The following is a 27,856-nucleotide window of genomic DNA, read 5'->3' on the forward strand; positions in this document are numbered from 1 at the left end:
TTAAGCACACACACACGCGCCCGCACACACACACACATATATGCATATGTTTTAGTAAACACACACACACACACATATATAAATATATATATATATATATATATATATATATATATATATATATATATTCAAGATGTCCCAAAATGATCTAACACATTTGTTTATAGAACAAAAAAATAAATAACAATAGAATAAACAAATATTTCTGTTATTTGTTAAAATCACGTAGAATGTCATTTTATTTCACACCAACTTAAATATCAAATCGATCAAATGTTTCCCATAATTGCTAACACACGATTGTGGACGTTCATGAAACCCGATGGATTAATTCAGGCAGTAATTTGAGAACGAATAGCTCGTTTTAATTCTTCAAGAGATCGAGAGAGGCGAATGAATATTTTTTACTACAGTTATTCCCATTAAAAATCGCAGGGTTTTAGATCAAAATCAAATCAGTCTAATTTATAAATGTATTTTAAAAAAAATTTTTAAATGTATAAATGTAAGTTAATTTTGACGTACGTAGAACGCCATTTTACTTTGATTACAAAGTAAAATGGCGTTCTACGTACATTTAAAAATATTTTTCTTCATTTAATTATATTTTAACTACTTTAACTAAAAATTTATCAGATCATTTTCAGATATCCTGTACATAATAAATATGTATATTTGTATTTAATGTAAGCATATATTTTATGTACATTGTGGAGAATTCTAGAAATAATTTTAGGAGCCTTAAACTTACTTTCTTTTCTAAATTTACAATTACATATATATATATATATATATATATATATATATATATATATATATATATATATATATATATATATAGGTAAGCCTGACGAATTCTCAGGAGAAATATTCTGTGTAGCTTAATTGCCATATATATTTTCATAACTTGCTATATATATATATATATATATATATATATATATATATATATATATATATATATATATATATCGGGTGTTTGAAGGTGAATATTGAGCAAAAAAAAAAAAAGTGGTAGTAGGAAGGCAGACTCGAACCCGTACGGCAAAGGAGGAAAAGAACTGGAATAAACCCTGACGTCTTTGTTGTTACGACCACCGCTAAACCGGAGGTGACGTAGGTTTTAATTAAAGCAAGTCAATCGAAAGGAGTGGATGGCTTTCGAAAATAACGGCGAAAAAAGCGACCCATCCCTGTAGAAAATTTTTCAGTTGAAGGTGAAGATATTAATGTTTTTAACCAATCTTTCGATGTTTGTCGTCTGAAGGGTCGAGCTTCAAAACGATAGTGATTTTGTAAAAATCCGTTGCCTCTGTCGAAAGTTTTACGCAGACATGCAAACATACATACATACATTTATAAATTGGTAACTCAAATTTTCGACCCAAATCGATTAAAAAGCTTGCCTATCTCTGAATACACTTTATGTAAAATTTCAAATGTTTAGACCAGAAATTGTCTGAATAATTTGGTAGAGACCGAAGCGGTCAAATTTTTTTCACTTTGACTCCTATTATGACCCCTTAAAATTCATTGTTTTGGGCTCAAATCGAGTTATTAAGTTAGATCCATGTCAAAGGAACCTATATCTAAAATTTCAAGTGTTTAGATCAAAATTGTCGGAGGAGTGTGGTCGAGTTCTCAAAGATCAAATCGTTGAATTTTGATCCCTTAACAGCCAAATTTCTGGTTGAAAACGGATTACAAAAATTTCCCCAAATCTCAGTAACGCCGTATACCAAATTTCGAGTCTGTAGACTTAAAATTGACAGAGTTATTGCGTAGGGAAATGTACACAGACACGTTCACTTTTATATATACTAGCATTTCAGCCCGGTGTTGCCCGGGTGTTTGGAGGTGTATGTTGAGCAAAAAAAAAAAAGAAAAAGTGGTAGTAGGAGGGCAAGCTCGAACCCGTAGGAAAAGAACGGGAAAAAAACTCTGATGTCTTTGCTGTTACGACCACCGCCTAACCGAAACTGGTTTATGTTTTAATTAAGGCTAGTCAATCGAAAGGAGAGGATAACTTTCCAAAATATCGGCGGAAAAAGCGACCCCCCCCCGTAAAAAAGTGCTCAGTTGAAGGTGAAGATATTAATGTTTTTAGCCAATTTTTCGATATTTATCGTCTGAAAGGTCGATTTTGTAAAAATTCGTCGCCTCTGTCGAAAGATTTAGGCAGACATGTAAACATACATACATACATTTATATATTGGTAACTAAAAATTTTCGACACAAACCGATTAAAAAGCTTGCCCTATCTCTGAATACACTTTATGTAAAATTTCAAATGTTTAGACTAGAAATTATCTGAGTAATTTGGTATAGATAGCAGAGGTCAATTTTTTTAAACTTTGACCCCTATTATCACCCCTTAATATTTATTGTTTTGGGCTCAAATTAAGTTTTTAAGTTAGATTCATGTCCAAGGAACCTATATCTAAAATTTCAAGTGTTTAGACCCAAAATTGTCGGAGGAGTTCTCAAGGGTCAACTCGTTGAACTTTGATCCTTTAACAGCCAAATTTCTGGCCGAAAACGGATTACAAAAATTTTCCCAAATCTCAGTACCCTGTACATCAAAATTTCGCGTCTGTAGACTGAAAATTGACAAAGTTATTACGGTGGAAAATGTACACAGACAGACAGACAGACAGACACGTTCACTTTTTTATATATATATATTACTACCTCCTTATTACTAGAGATTATATATATATATATATATATATATATATATATATATATATATATATATATATATATATATATAATATAAAGCTGAACATCTGTGTGTGTGTGTCTGGTCACGAATAGGCTTCCATATGGTTGACTATTATAGAAAACTGATTACATATAAGGATAGAAGATGTATCGAGACACAGGAATGGGTATGTTTGATCTGGCATAATGATGATTCATTAAAATTGTAGAGTCTGCGTTCGCGCCTGGTCCACAAAGTATGGAAATAAAAAATTTAAAAATTAAAAAAAAACGTTTACAAGTGTTTTTGATATAGATGTACATAATAATACTTTGATAAGTATGTTTTAACTTAAATAGGGATGATATAATAAAATTGTAGGGTCTGCGTTCACGCCTGGCCTCCATAGAATGGAAATATGCACAAACTTTAATAAAGACTTTTCATGTCTATCTGCATAAGTATATTTTGATAATTATGTTTCAGTTTGAAGAAATATGGTATAATAAAATTATGGGGTGTTCCTTCGCGCCTGACCTCCATACAATGGAAATATGTCACCAAGTTTAATAAGTTTTTTTTTAATATAGATCCGCAGAATATTGTGATAAGTGTTTCAGTGTGAACAGATATGGTATAATAAATTATGGTGTTTATCTATTTTATTTTTACTTTCATCACATTTTGCTTCGGTTTTGATACCCCCAGATTCGAAGCTATCTCTTTACAACCCTTCCTTCTTATAACCTATCATACTTTCATAAATCAGAGTCCATTTTCTGTAGGCTGTTTTTGAACCCAGTCAACGACGGGTACTTTTGCTAGTATATATATATATATATATATATATATATATATATATATATATATATATATATATATATATATATATATATATATATATATGTACATACACACAGACATATATATATATTATTGTTATTATTTTGATATTATTGTTATAGATTCCGGAGTTCGATAAGATATACCCGGTGAATGTCGGAGGTTAAATTGGCCGAAACACTGTGAAAATAACTTTCAAGATGAGAACAGTAGTTCGAACAATCCAAATAATACGTATGGTAAATGATAGTTAATTAATGAAACGTATTTTTTTAAATTAATATGTAACTAACTGTACCTAACTGCCTAGATTGCACGTAATTTAAGGATAATTACATGTCTGCTCATGATTCTACTGCTAATCTGAAAAGAGGTTTTTAATCTCACAGTAAGCGTAATATGAACTTTTGTTTTGGATAATTAGGAAACGGATCGCAATTTCTATGAAAATCAAGATGGCCTCTGTTACAGAAAAGAACCTTTGAATACAAATTCTAAATATTTGCCCCCCCCCCCCAATTTTTTTTTAAATGATCGAATCAAAATATTAATAACAAGTAATAGTTAATTAATAATTTTCGTTGTTCGATTCTTGACTTTGCGGATCGTCAGTTGGAAATCCTTAGAGTCACTAATTAAAAAAAAAAAATGCAACAGTGATTGAAGATAAAATAGAAAAAAAAAAATTGTTTTTATTTTGGTCATCTCGTTATTTGTTGTGTATCATGAAGAATTCTCCAGCTATGGGTAAATAACCCCACTGCCTTGTGGATGCCTAAGGGAGTAAACCCCGAAAAAAAGTCCGGTCTGGAGTTCCGATAGGCGGATGGTGAAACTCTGCAGCATCTTTCCGGCAGCTTCTGCAGCTGCGCTGGCACCGACTGCACTGGTTTGTCTTTCCGTTGGAATCTGCCTGCAATGCCAAGAGGGGGACCTTGATAAATGGGCAAACCAAAGTTCTCTTATTATCTGCCCAGGCCTGCGCCTGGTTAGCCACAGGAGACGCTGTAGTAAACCAAACTAGATGCAATGCGGAATGCCATTGGCTCAAGAGACAGAAGATTGCCATCATTGAATAAGATGATCTGTTTTTCAAAATCAGTATGCAAATTACGTAACCTTACGATGTCGTATATACATAAACAGTGTGTGTATGTGTGTGAGTGTGTGTGTGCGTGTTTGAGTGTGTGTGTGAGTGTGTGTGTGTGTGTGTCTGTGAGTGTGTGTATGTGAGTGTGTGTGAGTGTATGTGTACGTGTGTTTGAATATGTGAGTGTGTGTATGTGTGTGTACGTGTGTGAGTGTGTGTGTGTATGCGTGAGCGAGAGAAAGTGTGTGTGTGTGTGTATGCTTTATTATCTATATATCAATAGGATAACGTATGTGTTATTTTGTGTGTCACACTTACATTCGAGTGACTGTCGTTTGATTATGGACTTCCATTTCTTGTAATAAATAATTTTACCAAGAATTCTTCATAAGTTTTGGTTTCGATTTCGATTATAGCTAATGACACTCTAGTAATCTTTTTTATATATATATAAGTTTATCAAGAATTCTTCATAAGTTTTGGTTTTGGTTTCAGTTTCGATTATCTCTAAAGGAACTCAACTTATATAAATACATATATTTTTGATAAGTTTTGGTTTCGGTTTCGATTTAAGCTGATGCACCCAAGTCATATGGATATATATATTTTTTATTTTTGAAATCGCAATTTTATAATATATAAAAATCGATAGCACATTCACTCTATAATAATATATACGAATTCTGCAAGAATTAAATTATCATATTTAAGCGTACTTTACGACCAAGCTACGCCGGGCTTTCTTGCTAGCTTGGATAAATACATTTGCAGTTTTAACAAAAGAGATGCAATAATACCAAAGCGTTTCCATTTACGCTGAACTTCTACAGAACGCCAATATCAATATCTTACATATGGGTGAATCCCCTGTGGAATTTCCATAGGTACCGCTAGTTAATATCAAAACAATAACTGAATAATAATAATAATAATAATAATAATAATAATAATAATAATAATAATAATAATAGGAGAGAAAGCACTGGACCTTTGGGAGCCTTATTTCTACCCTAATTCCAGTGAAGACCAACGGTCGCCGCCAACGAGAAATCAATGATAAGCGGCTGTTGCGATAACGCAAATTCTTTTACAAGTGTTATCGGAAGAGGTAGCGAGTATTGAAAGTTTGCGGAGACTTATCACTCAGAGTCCAGGGAACACCACAAGTTGTTCTCAAAGAGCAATCTGTGATGATGGCTTGTGTGACTGACTACTCCAAGTGAGTAAATAATAATAATAATAATAATAATAATAATAATAATAATAATAATAATAATAATAATAATAATGATAATAATAATACCAAGTTAATTGATGAAGCATCTTTTATAAATTCAATATGCAAATTAGTTAACCTCGGAACGTAAACTGCATATAACCGAAGAAATGTATTAGACATCTGTTTGTCTTACGATTGTAGATTTGAAAACTCTGACCTCTTTTAGGTGCAGTTTTTTCAAGATTGGGAATGACACTCTAATAGTGAGTAATCTCATAACTAATAGACGACAGCATTTTATCTGATCAACTAGTTAAGGAGTTGCCCCCACTACTGAAAAAGTAGGCGAGAGGGCTTATGAAATGCTTTGTACCTAAACTTGAAAAAATTAAAAAAAAAAAAAAAAAGACGTATTGATTTTTCTCCAAACATGGGATAACTTCTTCCTCTACTTTTTTTTTCTTTTTCCTTCTTCTTTTTTTCTTCTTTTCTTCTTCTTTTTCTTTTTCTTCTTCTTTTCCTTCTTTTTCTTCTCCTCTTTTTTCTTCTTTGTATCTTTGTCTTCTTCTTCTTTTTCTGTTTCTTCTATTTTCTTCTTCTTCTTCTTTTCCTTATTTTTTTTCGTATCCTCATCTCCTTCTTCCCTCTTTTTTGTATGTCTACCTCCTTCAATCTCATTCTTTGTCTTTATATCCTAATCTTTTTCTTATTCTGTTTTCTTTCGTATCTTTATATGTTCCTCCACCTTCTTTTCTCCTCTACTCTTTCTTCTTTTTTTCCTTTTCTTCTTTTCATCATCATCATCATCATCATCATCATCATCATCATCATCATCATCATCATCCACGCTTACATCCTGGCCGGTTAATTCTGAAGTACTTCCCTTTCTTGTCATAAATAATTTTACCAAGAATTCTTCATAAGTTTTGATTTCGGTTTCGATTATGGCTGAAGGAACTCAAGTTTTATTTATTTAGTTCAGCGGCCGCCAATAGCGTAATGGTTAGGAGCCTTGACTGCCATACAGACAGTCGGGTTTCAATCCAGGCTTGAGGTGGTTGCCTGTCTAGCCGCACTGATGAGCTGTGAAACAGCGAAACAGTACTGTATGTGGATGACTATATATATATATATATATATATATATATATATATATATATATATCAAAAATCATCTTTCTCAGAATTCGATTCAAACAAGGTAAATTAAACGAAATCGACAACTTTTTGCGATCGATTCTTCTAATTTGTTGTTCTCTGCCACGAATAAGATTTTTTTTAACGATTGACACGACATTAAAAAAAAAAAAACAGAAAAAAAACGAGCACTTTCGACCCTGCTAAAAATTATCCTGAAGGTATTTACAAACTCACTGGATTGGATTAAAATTTTCAGAAAATTTCATATCCGTACTACATCGAATCATATGTTCCAACTTTTCTTCAAATTAAATATTGTCTATTTTTTTTATAGCATATGAACCTTTTCAGCTTATTTAATGCCGAATTCAGTAATTTTGTAAAAACTAAGTTTTTGAGCTTCAGGTTCTTTATATCTTCAAATATTTATTCATGGAGTTTGGTTTGGTTGTTTTGTTTTACGACATATCAACCCTTTTTCGGATTACTTAATGTCGAATCCAGTAATTTTGGAAAAAGGTTTTATGCGTAAAGTTATTTATATTTTTACATATTTATTTGTGAAATTTGGTTTATTTGTTTTGTTTTATGGTATATCAACCCTTTTCGAGTTGATGCATATTCGGCCTAAGTACAGCATAAACATCAAGGCTAGAGGTTTGGGATATATATATATATATATATATATATATATATATATATATATATATATATATATATATATATATATATATATATTATCTTTTATTACCGTATCTTTCTGTTAAGTTACATCATTGTTTCAGCTATTCGGCCGTTTTTTTAGCCGTCTGTCGCTTCCTCAGACTTTTACAGAAATGTTCGCTATTTTGGGATGAAAGAGTGAAAGAGTGAATGAGGTCGGGGGGTGCGATTCACTCTTTCATCCCAAAATAGCGAACATTTCTGTAAAAGTCTGAGGAAGCTACAGACGGCCGAGTAGCTGAAACAATAATGTAACTTAACAGAAAGATACGGTAATAAAAAATAAAAAATATTTGCTCTACAACAGTATTGAGCACTTTCTTCAGTTTTTATTAATTACCATTTCCACTATATATATATATATATATATATATATATATATATATATATATATATAACATTTTAGTCATTCAATGAATTTAAAAATTTATGATGTGAATACTTGAATTCAAATCTGAAGTATATATATATATATATATATATATATATATATATATATATATATATATATATATATATATATATATATATTGATATACTACCTTTTTGGCAATTTTATAAGTTCGAAATCTCAGCGACTATTGATAAGAATTTAACAGATGAAGACTCGTTAGAAAGCTAATGACCTTAATTAGGTTGTCGGCTATGCGATATTTGCCCTTGACGTTTCATATTAAGGTGATCATTCATAATCCAACGTCTATTTTTGGGACTTTTTACAGCCATAAAATGTTCTAATCATAGTCATTTGCTTTCCTAGTTTTGCATATGAATTACTAAATATCTGATATTTCCCCCCAAACCTCTGGCTTTGGTGAAGGGGAGACTAAAACTTGCTGCTATGGTTTCAAATGATCTGAAATGCCAACATGGGGAATACTTGATTCAAAATATTTCTCATATGCTATATCTCTCCTCTTTGGTTTTCATACATAAAGTAAATTTCACAACGTATAAGGATTATTTTATACTGGAGATATTCATAATCGTACTCTATGTCCAAAAGAGGGGAGATACAACATATGAGAAATATTTGGAATCAAGTCTCCCCTTGCTGTAACTTCGGATCATTTGAAACCATAGCAATATATATTATAACGGAATATTCTGTGTAGCTTGATTGCCATATATATTTTCATAACTTATTATATATATATATATATATATATATATATATATATATATATATATATATATATATATATATATAATTGTGTCGGATATATACTCGAGAGTCAAAATAATGATAATAATATTCTCTTGCCATAGCCCTAATTATTACAGTCTTGATTTCAAAAGTAAAAAAAAAAGTATTTGGGTGCCCTCAGCTAGAATCGAAACCGAAGCATTCGAAGCTAGTGACGTTACCACTGTATGACACGTATATGAACTGATTAAAAATTAAAGATTAAAAATAAACTAAGGTTAATGTACAAAATGCACAACTTTGTTTCAATTTTGACCCCTTTTTGACCCCTTCTAAAAAATTTTAACAGGCTAAAGACCGGTCAATATAAATCCGATCCTAAATCCTGGCGCCGCTCTGCGACTTTTAGTTTCGGGAGAGATAGAGTTCAAAAATATCGAGACAGACAGACAGACAGACATATAACTTTTTATACATTAGATAAATAAAATAAAATAAAATTTAATAAACTACATAATAAATACGTAATATAGCGGCAAGGATCGTAATAGATTAATTAAAGTAATGTGATATTGGTAGGGTTCCCAGACTGAGTAGAACAACGTAATCGAGCGGGGTCTTCAAATTAACTAATAACGTTTACTTCCGGGGACTTTCAAAACCGGAACTCGTTTGACTCGGTCAATGTGTGATTTTAACAATTGTTAAGTTAGACTCGTGACGTAACGGATAAAGATAACAACTACAATAAGTTTTAGCAATTAATTAACAATTAATTTATTAACCAACAAGTGGGGGTTGAATATTCACTTAGCGAAAATAATTAAGAATACGTAATTTTTGGATATGTTTAGTAGATACCACTTAAAATCTTCTACTCCGTCATGAGCGCCGGAAAGAGATTGGGTCCAATTTTGTTCAAATCGAAAATATTTGAAGTTTAAAATATTAGGGACTGGAGTGGGGGGGGATATTATGCCTTATGAAATACCCCCCCCCCAAAAAAAAACCAAAGAAAACAACATTCTAGTAATATTTATTAATTGATGTATAACTATTGTTAAAATTTCTTTCACTTGGCTTTTTTGGCTAAGAGCATTGCGTAGTATCTGTTCTAATGCTGCATCTAATCCCTTCTGTTCAGCCGATGTATAGAAGTCCTTCTAAACTGAGGTAATTTTTTATTTTTGTTTCAATCTAAAGTGCTCCCCTTATAAGGAGCTGGTTTTTGCACCCATTTTAAAAACCGCCCTTGTGTCTAACTTAGCCAGTGGCGAAGCAAATAAATAGGAACTATGTTTAAAAGTTCATCAAAATACGAGGTATCGACGTCTTCATTAAAAGTCTTCCTTCTTTTTCCAACTTTGTATAGAACGAAATGAAACTAAATATAGCCCACATAGCACAGCCTTACGCCTGGCTATTGTGTTCCAAAATTCTTGATGATTGGTAAATTTGTTTCCAACGTATTTCTTCTGTAATTAGTAAGGCTAGGACAACAGCATATTCTTTTCATTATTTTGACTCTCGCGTGTGTATCCCTTGATATCTTATATGTTTTTATGTAGAGGGGGTGTGGTGTTCGGTTGATTAACTTTGTCTTACTGTGTCCGATATATACTAGAGGATCAAAACAATGAAAAGAATATACTGTTGTCATAGCCCTAGTAATTAGACAACACCCACACCCACACATACACACTCTCTCTCTCTCTCTCTCTCTCTCTCTCTCTCTCTCTCTCTCTCTCTCTCTCTCTCTCTCTCTCTCTCCATATTTTCAAACTATCTTCTCCGAAACTAAAAGTCGCAGAGCGGCGCTCGGGGCCTTAAATAATTGAATATTTTTGGACGATTCAGGCCAAGATCAAAGTGTAGTATTTGTTCTGATGCTACGCTTCAATTTTTTTTTATTCTCAGTTGGTGGAGGGGCAATATATATATATATATATATATATATATATATATATATATATATAACTACTTCATTAACTCACATAAATTAATATACGAAAGTATAAATTTATGCGTAAACTTTAAGTATTTACTTCAACAGTGCTCAATACGTAGGTAGAGCTAGTTAGTAAGCAATAAAATATATATGGCGATTAAGCTACACTGAATATTCCGCGTTTCATCCACTCTAGGATTTTGTGGTATTCTCGTGTTTTTATATACGCACCTTCTATTGAGTTTTTAGTTAGCCAATCAGCTTTCTAGTATCCATCGCACCCTTCCTAATCAGCCAATGAGCAGGAACATTTTTCATGAAGGCATAATGTACACGGATCTTCTAGGTCTCGACATGTGTTTGCTTGTCTTACTAATAACGAGCAAGATAAATGCAACTGTAGATACCGCACACTTTGCCCTCTTCAAAATAAATGTCTAACCAAAAACATAGTTTACCAAGCCACAATATTTGAGAAAGAAAACCCGAATAACAAGAAATAGTACGTAGGTATGACTTCCTTAGATTTCAAAACTCGATATTATAACCAAAAAGTGCATTCAATAATAAAAAAAAAAACACCGTATGAAAACAACTCTAGCAAACAAATACTGGGAACTCAAGGAAAGTGGACGTTCGCCAGTAGTCGAATGCAAATTAGTAAGACAAGAAAACACATGTAGAGACTTAGACGATGCATGTACATTATGCCTTCATGAAATATTTTCTATCCTTTACTTTAAAGAACCCCAAAATCTATTAAATTGTAGGAGAGAAATAGCGAACAACTGTGTTCACGGGATAAAATTTACTCTAGGATAGAAATACAAAATAATTTTAAAACTAACAATAACAATAGAAAATAAACAAATAAAAAAATGAATAAATAAACATGCATATACATAAACTATCACACATATGTATATATGTATGTATATATATATATATATATATATATATATATATATATATATATATATATATAAAATTAACCTAGATTTAAAACAGGTCAAGACACTAGATATCTACGCTAAATAGCACACGCAAATGAACGGGTCAACCGGAGGTCAACAGGGCCTTCGCCTTGTAAGTGCCTGCTCATTGGCTGATTAGGAAGGGTGCGGTCATACTAGAAAGCTGATTGGCTAACTAAAAATTCAATAGAAGGTGCGTATATAAAAACACGAGACAACCACAAAATTCTCGCATAAGCCTGAAGAATCCTAGAGTGGATGAAACGCGGAATATTCGGTGTATCTTTATCGCCATATATATATATATATATATATATATATATATATATATATATATATATACAGCACTTTATCCGTTACGCTGCAGGTGCTTGCGAATAAAATTGTCTTAACGTGTGAAAATATTTGAGCGCGGTCATTATTTTCTCTCAAGCGTAATTGATACGCGTCGCCATGTTACGCTTTTTTTTCGATTCTAAATGACAGATGTGTATTCGTAAATAATTCTAAAAGGTAAAAATTAAAAACAAAATCATATCTCCGAAATCATTACTTTGCATTTTTTTTTTCTTTCTTCTGTTTTAGTTAACGCTCTCGCCTTTTTCTTGTAGTGTTGTTGGGTAGTCTATATACTTCCCGTGGGATCTAGTTTATGCTTCCATCAGAGACGCAAGGCCAAACGTGTCTGATACTCCGAGAACGTGACGCGGATGACAATTTGCTTATTCTTTAAAAAAAATCTTTTACGGGCATCATAAGGATTTCAGTTTCTGTGTACGATGTTATCGATATGTCGAATTGCACTTAATTTCCAGCGACACTCCTCTGATGAATTAGTTGAAAGAATTTTCTTTTTCCTCCGGAGACACATTTACTTCAATGCACATCTATCATAATCAAGTTGACACACCGCCACCCCCACCCCCACGTCAGATCACTGAAGTTAAGTAAGGTTGAGCCTGGTCAGTACTAAAATGGGTGACCATAAGGAAAATTCCAGGTTCTGTACGTACTCTCCGCTTATCTCGGCATTGTTTCCAGTCAGTCTTGCCACTGGATCTAAGCAGTGCCGATTCAGGAGAGGTGTGGTTAGATATTGCGCACCCCTTGCCTCACACTTGCATTTCGATCGAAGGATTTAGAACTAAAATATTGTTTTTTTTTACAATTTTAAAGGTTAAAAACCTGCCAAGACTATATATATATATATATATATATATATATATATATATATATATATATATATATATAGTAATTTATAAAATATATATGGCGATTAAGCAACACTGAATATTCTGCGTTTCATCCAACTATAGGATTCGTCAGGCTTATGCGCATAAGCCTGACGAATCCTATAGTTGGATGAAACGCAGAATATTCAGTGTAGCTTAATCGCCATATATATTTTATAAATTACTAACTAGCTCTACCTACGTATTGAGCACTTTTGAAGTAAATACTTAAAGTTTACGCATAAATCTATACTTTCATATATTAAATTTATGCGAATAAATGAAGTAGTTATATATATATATATATATATATATATATATATATATATATATATACCCTCTGCTCCACTTTTTTTATCAAGTAAGATCTTTGACTTACTTGTTGTTTCATCAAATACTTTTGTATGCAAAATTCGATCCCGCATTTTGCTAATTCCTACCCTCTGATGAGAAGAAAAGTATTTCTTCGAAACTCCGCGGATTAAGAACTATCCACTTATCAAGTGTTTCCTTTTCAGATTAAATATGTTTTTAACTCTTTTTCAAAGTAGTTTTAACATGTTTTATTAACTGTTTGCTCATATTATAAGCTCTATCTCCTATTTGGTTTTATCGAGCTTTTACATCTGGTTGAGATTACTTTATAAGTATTAATTCTTTAATATTTATAATATACTTTAGTTTTACCATCTTGGATCATTTTGGTAAATTTAATTGTAATTTATATATATGACGAATCCTATAGTTGGATGAAACGCAGAATATTCAGTGTAGCTTAATCGCCATATATATTTTATAAATTACTAAACAGTACTGTATGTGGATGACTATATATATATATATATATATATATATATATATATATATATATATATATATATATATATATAGCTTAGTGCGTTAGAAGAAAAGAGTGAGCTCAATTTTATAAGAGGAGACTTATCTGAACAATATAAATCTCTCCAAGTATCATTGGAGCTTATATAGGAGAACAATAGGAATGGGAAATGAAGTCACAAAAATTATATATTGATAAATATAGATTGGTTTATTTATTCAATAAGGGAATACAAACAATTAGTTGGGGGATAGAAGGGACTCTTTATACCAAGGCATTTCGGTGTCTAATGCTTCTCATCAGAAGAGTAGAGAAGATGTTAGGTAACATAGTGGGGATGCGGCGTCTAGCGTGCGATTCTTTAGGAACGAAATAAATCAATTAAAATTATAGATGATGTTGGGGGGAGTTTTATCGAATTCTAAATAAAGGAGGAGCGTATTATATAGAGTGTAATGTAGAAAGGTGTATAGGGTCTTTATCATAGTTTTAAATGTGTGTAGTGTATGTTTTATAATTCTATTTTATTTCCATCTTACATTAATTATGAATTATCCCTTCTATCATCCAGCTAATTGTCTGTATTCTCTTATTGAATAAATGAACCAATCTATATTTACCAATTTCTGTGACTTCATTTCCCTTTTCTATACGTTCTCCTATATATATATATATATATATATATATATATATATATATATATATATATATATATATATATATGTACATAGAGAGAGAGAGAGAGAGAAAGAGAGAGAGAGAGAAAATAAAAAGGAAACAAACCGTATTATGTGTTCATCGACGTTTCGTCTTTATTTCGAGACTTCCTCTGGATGAATGAGATTAAGAAACAAAAAATACCAGTACAAAATATTTGAAAATGTTTCACGTGCACAGTGTGACGCAGTTCTATTTCAGAGAAACGGAAAAAACAAGAAGACGTTGGAAATTCAAAAAGTCTATTTTGTCGGAATACTATTTCCATCATTTTCATCACATATATATATATATATATATATATATATATATATATATATATATATATATATATATATATATATATATATATATATATATATCCAACAACAGTGTAATCTTGTTAAAAACTACTCTTTCTACAATTAAGAACAAACTGAAGGAATTTAATTTGCGAGGCTGTGTTGGAAGAAACAAGCCAATAATTTCTGTAAAGAACAGAAAGCGCCGTCTGGACTTCGTCAGATGCAATGAAGATCACGGCTCTTCATATTGGCTTAAAGTTATTTTTAGCGACGAAAACAAGTTCAGTAGGCTAGGCATTCGACCAAGTACATTAATATGTTGACTAAGCATTTTCTACCCTACTTTGGCAAGACTTTGGATGATAATCTCAACTTCATACAGGATAATGATCCCATTCACACAGCTGTCAATGTCAAGAGGTTCCTTGAAGAGCATGATATTTCGTGTTTAGATTGGTCTGCACAATTTCCAGACCTCGATCATATCGAAAACGTATTACATCACACCAAACAACAGCTACGCAAGGATAAAATTTCAAATCTGGAAGAACTTTGGACAAAGATTAAAGCGAAGTGAGATACCCTTTAACCGGAGTATTACTGCAGACTCATTCGAGGAATGTCCAAAAATTTGCAGGCTGTCAAATTGCAGAATGGCGATGCTACTAAATATTAACTAGTTAATTGTATTCCTGTTGTGCTTGTGTTGCATTAATATTCTAAAGTTACTTTTAAATAAACAATGTTCCATTGAGCGGCATTTCTTTTTGCCTTCTCGATTTAAAAACATATTCGTATTAGAAAAACTAAAATATTTTCCAAAGGGAAATTCCATAAACTTTTAACTTAAAAAAGTTTAAACTAAAATATCTGAAGAGAGCTAAAGCGGCTCGAAACGCGATATGAAATTATTTTAAAATATTCAAAAATGATAAAAGTCATAAGAACCTACAATTGTTGCTGGCTACACTCTTTTAAATCTATATATATATATATATATATATATATATATATATATATATATATATATATATATATATATATATATATATATATGATGAGTTGTGATACAACGAAACAGGACTGTATGTCGATGACTAAAATATATTTTATATATATATATATATATATATATATATAAGAACTAGCAGGCAGATTGAACGTTGCCCGAGATTGAATGATGATCAACGAATATTTCGCACTCCCATATTTTTATTATTGGTGAAATCATCTATTCTTTTAATAATATACGATTGATTACCTGCTCTAGCTGGGGACCTTTCGCGGTGCACTATGTGGAAGGTTCACTCCCCTCCCCGCAATGACTTAGTTCACAATACATTGTAGTCTACATTGTACTGTAGAGAAACTTCTGTTGATTTTATATAACTATTTATTTATATATAATGGCTTGAATTAAATTTTAAAATTCAAAATAAAAAAGTCAATTATCATGGTGCAATTGTGCTTTAAATAGAAACATTCATTTCGAACGCGCCTATGTCATATCAAAGAACTTACTTTTAATTTTATATAACGGACCAGATTATTGAGTTCGGCAGAGAGATTCTCGAATTCGACAAGATACACGCGAAGAAGGGCGAAGGTTACATCGACCGAACCGTTTGGAATATAACACTTAAGATTAAAACAGTACTCCGAAAATTGTAAGTAATAAAAAAAAATATAATCCGCATCTGCAAAATATTTGCATTTATTTACCTCCCCACGAGGGCAGAGTTTTTTAATGTGAGGAAAATCCAGCTCCCCCAAAAAGGAGCACTCTGGATATGAACAAAATTTAACATTGTCTCAGTCATGAAGGATTTCTCCTCCACTGACCGAGTACAGAAAAGGTGAAGCGCAGCATCAGAACAGATACTACACTGTGATCCTGCTGACCCGAAGGCCAAAGGGGAGGTTATTCTCCAAAATTTTGCTGAAAAACAAATAGCGGTTAAATAGGTTCGACACGTGCAAGTCATGCGTTTTTTGTTTTTTTTTTTTTTGTTTTTTTTTGTTTTAAGGGGAAGCATCTGCGTGTAAGATTTTTCGGAACAAATTTTACGAGAATTTCAAACAATTCCAATTGCTTCAAACTTATCTTCAACTAGCAGGGTGACCAGACGTTGCTCGAGATTGAATGATGATTAACGAATGTTTCACACTAGAATATTGTTATTGCCATCGAAATCGGTGAAATCGACCATTTTACAATCAAATCGATTGATTGCATGCTCTAGTTGGTAACACATCGCGGTACACCGGAAGGAACCTTCACATGCCTCTCGCAGTGACTAAGTTCACGATATATTGTAGTCTACATTGCACTGTGGAGAACATACGGTTAATTTTCTAAAATTATTTTTTATATACAATGGCTTTAAAATACAAAAGTCAAGTATCATACTTCAATTGTGCTTTAAACAAAAGCATTTGTTTCGAATGTCGCTCGTTTTAAGGGTATCAATCCCGTCTTCGTAGCTCTTCAAAAATTTTTACTTAAAAAATGAGAGGCTTTATTTTGGGAACGATCCTACATTTACAACTTCCTGTGGGAATTTAGAAAGAATTACTCTGTTCAAATTCCAAATTATTTAAGTCCGAACAGAAATGACAGTTCAAAAGACTGTCAAAGTACCGCTCCAAAAGATACCTCACTTCTGACGGAATTTCCCCCCCCCCCTATATAAAAGCCAAATCTGGAGAGAAGCTACTTATAGCATCCTTTCTTGGCTTGACAGGGTACAAAATCGGCTTCGAAATCGAGTGAGCAGTGTCTCTGTCCTCTCCCTACTTTCTTTTTCTTCCCTGTCAAATGATTTTTTAGTACGGCACAATCACGTTGACACACCGGTTCTCGCTAGATCACCGAAGTTAAGCAACGTTTAGCCTGGTCAGTACCAGATGGGTGACCATTTTGGAAGGCTAGGCGCTGTCTGTACCTTCTGGGAAGGTTGGGCGTGGGGGCCAGCACCCTCACCCTGTAAAAAGAACTCCTCGCTACAAAAACATCTACAAAAGTTGTAGATGGCCTATACCCCCCCCAGGGCTCAAGGGTTATAGATGGACCGTTGAGTTTATATACCTGGCCTTGTGCGGTGAGAATGGTTTGATTTAAAGTTTAAAATGAAAAAGTCAAGTATTATTTTAAAATCATGCTTTAAACAGAAATATTCATTTCAAGAATTAAAAACAAAAGCTATAAATTAATCGTGGTCATATTTTTATGCAATAACAATATGCATAAAATAAATTTTCAAAAGTTTTAGAATAACCAGGTCTACAAACCGATACAAACTTTCGCCAAGGAGCTGATAAAAGTAACATACTTGAATGATACTGACAATTGGATAATGTCGTTGAAGAGCAGAGACAGGTTAGGCTTAGGGTTAGAAGATAATTTTTTATATATCTGCTTACATGACTCGTACTATTTATTTCTATAAGCATATTTTGTTTGTTTGTTTTGCGGATGTTGTTGTTGATATTCATGATTTTTCCGGAACGATTTCCTAATCTGCTTCAAACTGATCTCTAATTCGATTTCTAAATGGTTGTTTAGGTTTATTTGTTTGAACCTCTACCGTAAATTACATTTTGCATTTCATTCTTAAAGTACAAGGGCGTTCCAAAAGTAATGCCTCCTATTTTCTTTTACTCCGCCGCAATGGATCAAAATCTTATGCATTTATGACGTGAGAGTTTCATGTCTCTTTTGCAGATATTGACGGTGTGAAACTCTAAGAAAGCAACCCTTGTTATGGATGTGCGTCAGAAGCAGAGATGCGCCATTAAATTCATGGAAAAAGTGCATTGAGAATAGTGGTGGCTATGTAGATAAATCAATTATGGAGCACAAATGTCGCTCGTTTTAAGGGTATCAATCCCGTCTTCGTAGCTCTTCAAAATTTTTTATTTAAAAAAAATGAGAGACTTTATTTTGGGAACGATCCTACATTTACAATTTCCTGTAGGAATTTAGGAAATAATTACTTTGTTCAAATTCCGAATTATTTAAGTCCGAACAGAAATGACAGTTCAAAAGGCTGTCAAAGTACCGCTCCAGAAGATGTCTCACTTCTAACGGAATTTTTTTTACTTGTATAAAAACCAAATCTGGAGAGAAGTTACTTATAGCATCCTTTCTTGGCTTGACAGGGTACAAAATCGGCTTCGAAATTAACAAAAGAGACGTATCGAGGCTCTGCTCTGTTACTATTTTCAAGTTAGGTGCTTGACTGAGCTTCAATCTATGTCATATTGTAAAACATTGACAACAAGCACTCATCTTGTTGCGCGCACACACACGCACACACACGCATAACGATCGGTAGCCCAAACAAACTAAATAGTTGGGGGTGAAGCTGTCAAAACTGATGTCGCCGGAGGTGAATAGGTCAAGTAATTGACATCCACAGTTATCGGGGTTAGAACACCTGCTAAAGAAGAGATCAAAATATATAAACAGGCTATCACAAGAGCTAGTCAGTAAAAAAGCGAAAATAGCACGAGACGCTGTTGAATCCGCTCCTCCTGCTCCCCACCCGGCCTACCGCTTGAGAAGCGTACACACGAGGCAAGAAATAAAATAATAATTTTATATTTTTCTAACAAACGAATTTGTGTTGCGAGTTTGTTTTTCTTGGCTGACGAGAAACTACTATTGTTCACCCGGTTAGATCGTAATATAACTACAACCACTGTGGAAAGTTTTCCTTACTCTCTACATGTGCCTAAAACAAAACAAAAATTCCATGAACAGAGTTTCTTTTACTGTGGAGACAATACCGTGGAGCTGCTACCCAGCTGACTATAACATAGTAGTTCTTGTTGAGCCGCCTTCTTTAATAATCAGTCTTTGCGTAGTTTCCACGGTTACCATTCATCATAATGTTGTCTTATTGATAACCTGACGCTTTTTAAACTCTATCCTCGAGTGGCCTCTGGCCCTTGATAGGTAATGACACCATTGTAAAAACATAGGACTGACTGTATGTGAAATGAATGCTAACCACTAAAATCAAATGCGGTTATTGTTTTAATAAACGCGAGGAAAAGTGCGAACTGTCATTTGGTGCGATGTATTGCTTCTTTTTTTTTTTGTATCCTTTCAAAGTGGCGTCCACTCAAAAGTGCCGTTTGTCGAAGCTGGATCTCCTTAAGCGTCCAAAGGGAATAAAACTAGTAGAATAAAAATTGTCGTGATAAAAACAAACAAACAAAAAACAAATCGGGCAAACAATTAACGGTCCTGAACATCTCAAGTGAAGGGAAATCAAGCTATCAACGAAGAAAAACAATATCTTATCAGCCATCTTTGTTTCTAAGTGAAAACAATTGAACTATGCAAACTCAATAAGATCAGTTGATTTCTGATAAAAAAAAATTGACTTTCTTTTCTTTCTACTCCTCGAGATTACGCGCGGCAAGTATCCCGCTTAATTCCAACATCAATAAGTAGGCTTTTTTTTTCTATTTCACTTTTAGGGAGTGATTACGGTGGCGACCAGGCGACACGGTTGCTATCATTGGTGCGATTACGGTAACCGATCGCTGTTGCCCGTAGCAACAGATGAGAACATGCATTTTAATAACGAGATAGAAATGATTCGACTGAATAACGTGGACAAAACACGGCACAAAGCTTCGCAGTATCATGAATTGTAGACAAGATTTTAGAAAATCTGTTTAGATGGTAGTATTTAGTTTCCTTCCACAGTGGGAAGGTGTTACACAAGGGTCGGAAAATGGGATTGAAGAGCTAGCGTCATAGTAGAAGGGAGCAATCCGGTCTGAAAAAATGCCTAGCCACCATCTGTTCGCATTTCCCAGCAATGACAACTCAAGCGATTAGCAATAAACTAACATACCGCAGTCAACAAGGAAAAAGTCATTTCAAAAATAGCTTGAACTCTATTATCTTTGGAGAACAAGGGAGTGGATGCTGCCATTGATTGGCGATCTCGGTGTACCGGGTTCGATTTCAATCGGTTTCATACTACCGTATTCATTATGGATGCCCGCAACCTTCACGTTGTCTGTCCTGTAAGAAACTGATTACCGAAAATGCCGACCAAACCAAATCCAAAAAAAAGATTCGAGCCTGTCGAAAGTCGTCCTATTCATTTGCTTTATCACGAGGGTAAAATTAGACACAAGTTCGGATTTAAATATCGGGAAGATCCACCTCAACAAAAGGGGGAACTTTGGATTGAGGACGAGAAAAAAAACTGCCCCAATCCCTTCCAACAACTAAATGTAGCATCATATAGAACAGATACTACGCTTTGTCCCACGTTGATTTATTTTTTGTGTATACCTGGTTATATTATTGTCTCTAACGGTAAATCGCTTCTTCTGAAAACTTTCGTCAATTTGAACGAAACCGATCAAATCTGTCGTTTGTTTTATATTTTTACTCGGTGTTTAATTATTTTCTTTTTTTTTTTCTTTTCTTTTTTTGTCATTCATGCATTCTTTCTCCACGACTTTTCATTTTATTCTGACAGTTGCTGTCGGGCTAGGGTATGATTCTATTCTGTATTAGAAGGTACAAACTTCCAGATTCTCAGAAAGAGTCACTTTATTGCTAATCGCCTAAAGTGCCCCTACGTGTGGGTGTCAACGGAGCTGTTCATACATTGTTTTGCGGGCCAGGATGTGCTTATCCTAGTATGATGTTTTTTCAAAACCACACCTGACCTTAGTCTTGGAACAATTAATTGGAATCAGAATAGGGAATCGGAACAATCGGAACTTTGAAGGGGGTATCAGAATCAGAAAATTTGTGCATATTTTCGATGCCAAAACCGATTATTTTTATTTAAATTTTTTTTTTTTATTTGATGTTGTTTAAAACAAAATTTTCCACTGCTGGTAGTAATAATAAATATTTATTGATTTTAAACCATCAGTAAAGCTAAAATTTACAGTTCACTTCGCCCACAAGTTCGTTTTTATGTTTAAGAAAATATTTGTAGCTTCAACGCATGTTTTTACGGGGATCGGGAAAAAAATTTTTAAAACTTTATAGTTAAATATTTACAGATTTACAAAACAAAAAAAATTAAAATAAAAACATCGGAATCGATAATTTAGTACGGAATCGGTCACTGTGTCGGAATCGGGAATTATATTGGAATCGTCCCATAACTTCATATATATATATATATATATATATACCAATCCTTATTTAAGAAGCTCAATGTAATTACAGAGCCATATAGTGAATAAATGACAAAAAACTATATTCCAAAATTCATGATGTTGACCATCTTATAATTTATTCCTTTAGTTCAGTTCTCAAGAATTTTAAATGTCAACTGAATTAAAGGAATAAATTATAAGATGGTCAACATCATGAATTTTCGAATATAGAATTGTGTCATTTATTCACTATATATATATATATATATATATATATATATATATATATATATATATATATACAATGGATAAAGGATACAACTTGTCCATTTTACATCTCGATATGTTTTGACAACTTTTATCAAAACATAGATTCACATCACATCTCTTGTTTACCTCGCCAGTTAGATAGATAGATAGATCGATAGATACACATAGATATATAGATAGATCAACAGACATAAATTAACAGATGATTTTCCATCACTATATAATAATGCAAGTGAATCGAGTTTTAAACCCTGAGTTCGGATATGTTATACTGATTAGCCTAGTGGAGGACGAAACTCGGGCCTAAGACTTCCGATCTACTGCTTATATGATATGCGTGAGTTGCATATATCCTCTGATATCTATATAATAATATTCTTAGGCAATTTCATAATCGTGCTCACATAATTATCCTCTATCCTAATAGATAACTCGATTGCCGAGCACTTGATGCTAAACAAAAATCATTGGATGTCGCTTTTCTATCGAACATGAAACCCGAACTAAAATACACTGTCTTTCTTTCAGGCTAGAATTAACACAGTAGTATCAGTTCTGTCCACAGCTGGTGCAATAATATTGTTAGTTGGGCATCCGTGCCGGACATCCATAGAAAGGAAATATGTCACAAATTCCTACAAAGGTTTTGAAAATAGGCTCTCATAAACAAATATATTCTGATACTACAGTAACTAAGGTACTTAGATGAGTGGGTTAGAGTTGGAATTGAATTGATACAATTATATCGGGGGGTCCGCATTCGCTCCGGAAGTATATGGGAAACATTTTAAGACACAGCAGCAATATACGACGGATAAAGGATAAAATTAGAATTTTCACGAGTCTTTTTAGTCCATATAATAAAACTATGCTGAGGCATTTCGTGTTGGTACGCAGTCATCATTTTTCAGTGACGCTAAGGTAAAAAGAAAATTCCGTCTTTAATCATTTTAAAATTAATTGTTCCCAAATCAACCTCTGTCGTCTTGTCGCTTAAAACCGTTTAATCTATGTGAATAAAACAGTAGATGCATGCATGTGTGTAAACATTTAACCGATAAACTCTTAAATTACTGGTCATATAACACTGAAATTAACAGAAATAGTAATCGTGCCCCGAGGATGGTTTATAACAAGTAAGTTTTTTTTTTTATTTGGGTGGATGAATAACACGTACAGACATATCGTCAATTTGAAATGCAAAAAGCGTAAACTAATCATAGTGGTTTAATTTTATAACTTTCTTATCTATCTACCGGTTAAGCTCAAACGGTAGCGAATGCGGCTGTAGAGCTAAATGTTTTGGTTTCGATTCTAGCTGATGACAACAAACTTCATATATTTTAATAATTTTGAAATCAGTACTATATATATAGTTTGGGAATTTTTTTTTTAACCTTTAAACTTTATAAAAAATAGAACCGATTTAATTTTTATATTTTTTATTATTCGTTGGAATATATATATATATATATATATATATATATATATATATATATATATATATATATAACTACTTAATTTAGTCACATAAAATTAATATACGAAAGTATAGATTTATGCGTAAACTTTAAGTATCTACTTCAAAAGTGCTCAATACGTAGGTAGAGCTAGTCAGTAATTTATAAAATATATATGGCGATTAAGCTACACTAAATATTGGGCGTTTCATCCACTCTAGGACTCCTCAGGCTTATGCGAATAAATTACTATATATATATATATATATATATATATATATATATATATATATATATATATATATATATTAGACTACCCGTGACCCGTTGGGTAAATCTGCTATATTATATATGGAATTAATGTATGAGTGTGATACTTGTGACGTAAAGAGAATGGTTTCTATGAAAGTATATTAAAATAAAATTTCTATGAGTCGTTCTGTTTATAATTTTTTGTTTTTGAAAAAAAAAACTTGCAGCCATTTAATTATAAGTGGTTTGCCATACTTATAGGTAAATGTGCACTAAACAGATACCATTATACTTAAAGTAAAATTCAAATTTTGATATATCCTTTAATTTAAACGCGACAAAAAATAACAATTGGGACGCTGAAAACGTACACAGTAAAACAATACGTTTTGTTGTTGCGTTGATTATTTATTTGTAACGCAAATTAAAAAAGCATATTTTCGGGGTTATTTATGTTGATAGTGTAGAAGAAAATGTTTTTAAAAAAGGTGTATTAAAAAATGGAGAATAATTTAAAAAAAAATGGAGAATGTGGTTAAATCGCCGTTGTAAAATGCTCTCATGGTTGCCAACGGGTTAAAGTAGATTTACTTGTAAGAAAATTGCGTTAAAATAAACGTAATACGGAAATGAACAATGTAAAAAAAATGCAGGAAGTATTAACAATTGTTTATTTGGATAATTTAAACGCGAAAAAAATACAATTGGGACGCTGAAAATGTACACAGTAAAACAGTACATTTTATTGTTCACAACCGGAAGTCATAAATCGGATATTGGGTTACAGCACCCGTTACAAGGTCATTTGAGTTTTATAATTATATATATATATATATATATATATATATATATATATATATATAGAGAGAGAGAGAGAGAGAGAGAGAGAGAGAGAGAGAAAGAGAGAGAGAGAGAAAGAGAGAGAGAGAGAGAGAGAGAGAGAGAGAGAGAGAACCCCGGGGTACAGCATTTATCCATTCCGGGGTTGGGATCGTAAGGTGAAATCGCCGTATAGCGTGACCTAAGCAAAATTTTATACAGTACATATTAAAAATTAGTAACAAAATATAATGCTTCCTTCAGTCTTGACAGACTATGGATACCCACTGTAAGCGTGCCTGCACGTGAAATGTTTGTGGCAAGAGTTGCGCAATCTCCAACCACACCTCTCCTGAGTCGACATGGTTGAATACCAGTGGCAAGTGGAGTTTCAGGACGACTGGAAACAATGCCGGGATAAGCGGAAAGCACATATAGCGGCTAGTATTCCCAAATGGTCACTCATCTGGTACTAGCCAAGCTCAACTTTGCTTAACTTCGCTTATTTGACGAAAACCGGTGTGTCAACGTGATTATGACGTATAAAAATAACAAAATACTGTACAGTATATAATACACATGCATATAATTAAATAACATAATAATAACACCATAAGGCGGGGTAAATACCGTAACCAGGGGCCAGAAAAACATCGCATTCCGCATCGTAACCTGAAAAATGTATCTCGGGGTCACGGTATCCCGGGTTTCTACTATATATATATATATACATACATTATCTCTGTCTGTTTCACTTTTCTCGGAAACTACTGGTTCGATCTGGCTGAAATTTGTCATGATAAGGTGCAGCGAACTAAATGTTATGGTATTCGTTCGATGCAGAATTAAGGATTAATTTCGACTTCAAGCATTTTAAAATGAATTGTTCCTAAATCTACTTGAGTCGTCTTGATTAAAACGCCACGGAATCGTTCATAACGACTCCATTTTTAGAGTCAGGAAGAGTCCACACAGCGACAAAATAGGGTAGATCGATATTACGCCCTCTAGTTTTACAAAACAAAAATCAGTGCTTCTGCATTTACCAACCCGCGATTTCCATGAAGTCACTCGGGTGTGCCTTGTAGGTGACGGAAATAACCGGAAACGGCAGGCCGCCCGAGCCTTATTACAAAACACAAAAATCGTTATAAAACACCCCCTCCCCGTGCTAAGAATGGCGGCGATAGCCACGTAAATTCATTTAGTAATACATTGGAAAAAAATGTCTTAATACCCAGAAAATTACTTGTCGGGCGTTTCCGGGTATTCTCGTCATCTGCCGAGCACACTCGGGTAATTTTGTGGAAATTGTGCGTCAGTAAATACAGAAGTACCGAAAAATCTCATAACATGAATTTTTCTTCATTCTTCTTCTTCTTTTTTTTTTTTTTCAGTAGCGACCATGGATACTGATGATACATGGGACATATCGAGTCTGAAAGAGGAGGACTTTGATGAATACTGCGTATGCATCGTCCATGACCGACCATTCGAAGAGGCACATTCGAACAGAGCCCAGGCAACACTACCGCGAAATCTGACCTTGAAGAAATCTTGTACTATGCCGAAGGTAAGACGTCTTGAAATAGACAAGATCGAAGAGGCAACCATTTTCTCGGTGCCATTAATGAAAAAAATACATCTTTAGTAAGATAAGCAAACAAATGGAACTTAGCATGACAGACTAACTTAAATGCTATTTTAAACCTAACAATGACAGACTAACAAAAATACTATTCCAAACATTAACAATGATAGAATAACGACAACGTTATTTCAAACTTAACAATGACAGACTTACAACAATATTATTTAAAACTTAACAATGACAGACTAACGGCAATGCTATTTCAAACCTAACAATGACAGACTAACAATATTATTTCAAACCTAACAATGACAGACTTACAAAAATATTATTTCAAATCTAGCAATGACAGACTAACAACAATATTATTTTAAACCTAACAACGACAGACTAACAACAATGCTATTCAAATCTAACAACGACAGACTAACGGCAATGTTATTTCAAACCCAACAATGACAGACTGACAACAATATTATTTCAAACTTAACAATGACAGACTAACAACAAATCTAACAATACCAGACTAACGACGATGCTATATCAAACATAACAATGACAGATTAACGGCAATGCTATTTCAAGCCATGATTCGCGATACACGTAACGGGTTCATGTCGACCGTTTTTGTTAACAATCCAACTGAAGGGGTTGTATGTGTATGTATCGTGAATTATAACTTGTGTTTTGACGATTTATATAATTTTATATCTTTGTTGTGATTTTTAGCGATGAATTTTATTAATATGAGTTTGCGCCCATAGAGTTTTTTTTTTTCGGAAAGGTTTCTCTCATTGCATATAGATTACCGTTGCATATTTAGAGATGTGTACAAACATATGTATACATCTATGCATATACGCACAAATATACATATATTCACACAGGAATTTGTTATTTGTTCCATGAACAAAGTTTCTTTCTTAGAACTGCACACCTACCTTTCCGTTTGCCTGCGTTCCAGCTGACTACAATATGGTCGTCTTCAAGTCCAACGTAAACAAATTCTTAATGAGCCGTTCCCCTTAAGTAACCCAATTTACCAAATTTACGCTTCTAACGATTACTACGATATTGTCCCATTGACTACTGTACACTCTTTAACACATATCCTCGAGTGGCCTCTGATCCTGTGTAAAAGAAAAAAATCTATATATATAAAAGCGAAAATGTGTGTATGTATGTTTGTTTGTTTGTATGTATGTATGTGTGTTTGTATGTCTCGCAAAAACTTTCGACACGGGTCACGGATTTTTGCCAGATCGGTATCAGTTTAAAGTTCCAACGCTCGCCCGAGAAATATCGAAAAATTGGCCAAAAACATTAATTTCTTCACCCTGAAATCAGCAGTTTTCTACAGGGGGGGCAGCAAAAACCGTCCTCTCATGACGAGTTCGGTTGTACGCATGCGCAAATGACGTCGGAACCTAATTTAGTTTAAAGATTTAAAAAAAAA

The 27,856-nt window shown here is 33.2% G+C and overlaps 1 protein-coding gene across 2 annotated transcripts in view; it reads left to right on the forward strand.

Moving 5' to 3' along the window:
• Positions 1–27,856, forward strand: part of LOC145247461 (PR domain zinc finger protein 1-like) — a 137,679-nt gene that overhangs the window by 35,481 nt on the left and 74,342 nt on the right. For both annotated transcript variants that reach the window (XM_080109246.1, XM_080109247.1), the window contains exon 2: positions 26,207–26,382. In XM_080109246.1, the coding sequence (XP_079965372.1) occupies positions 26,215–26,382 (168 nt within the window). In that variant the 5' untranslated portion in view covers positions 26,207–26,214. The remainder of the gene's footprint in view (positions 1–26,206; positions 26,383–27,856) is intronic.

The sequence above is a fragment of the Euprymna scolopes genome, chromosome 25 (genome assembly GCF_053919585.1).
Source record: "Euprymna scolopes isolate OS-2025 chromosome 25, ASM5391958v1, whole genome shotgun sequence".
NCBI classification, from domain to species: Eukaryota; Metazoa; Mollusca; class Cephalopoda; order Sepiida; family Sepiolidae; genus Euprymna; species Euprymna scolopes.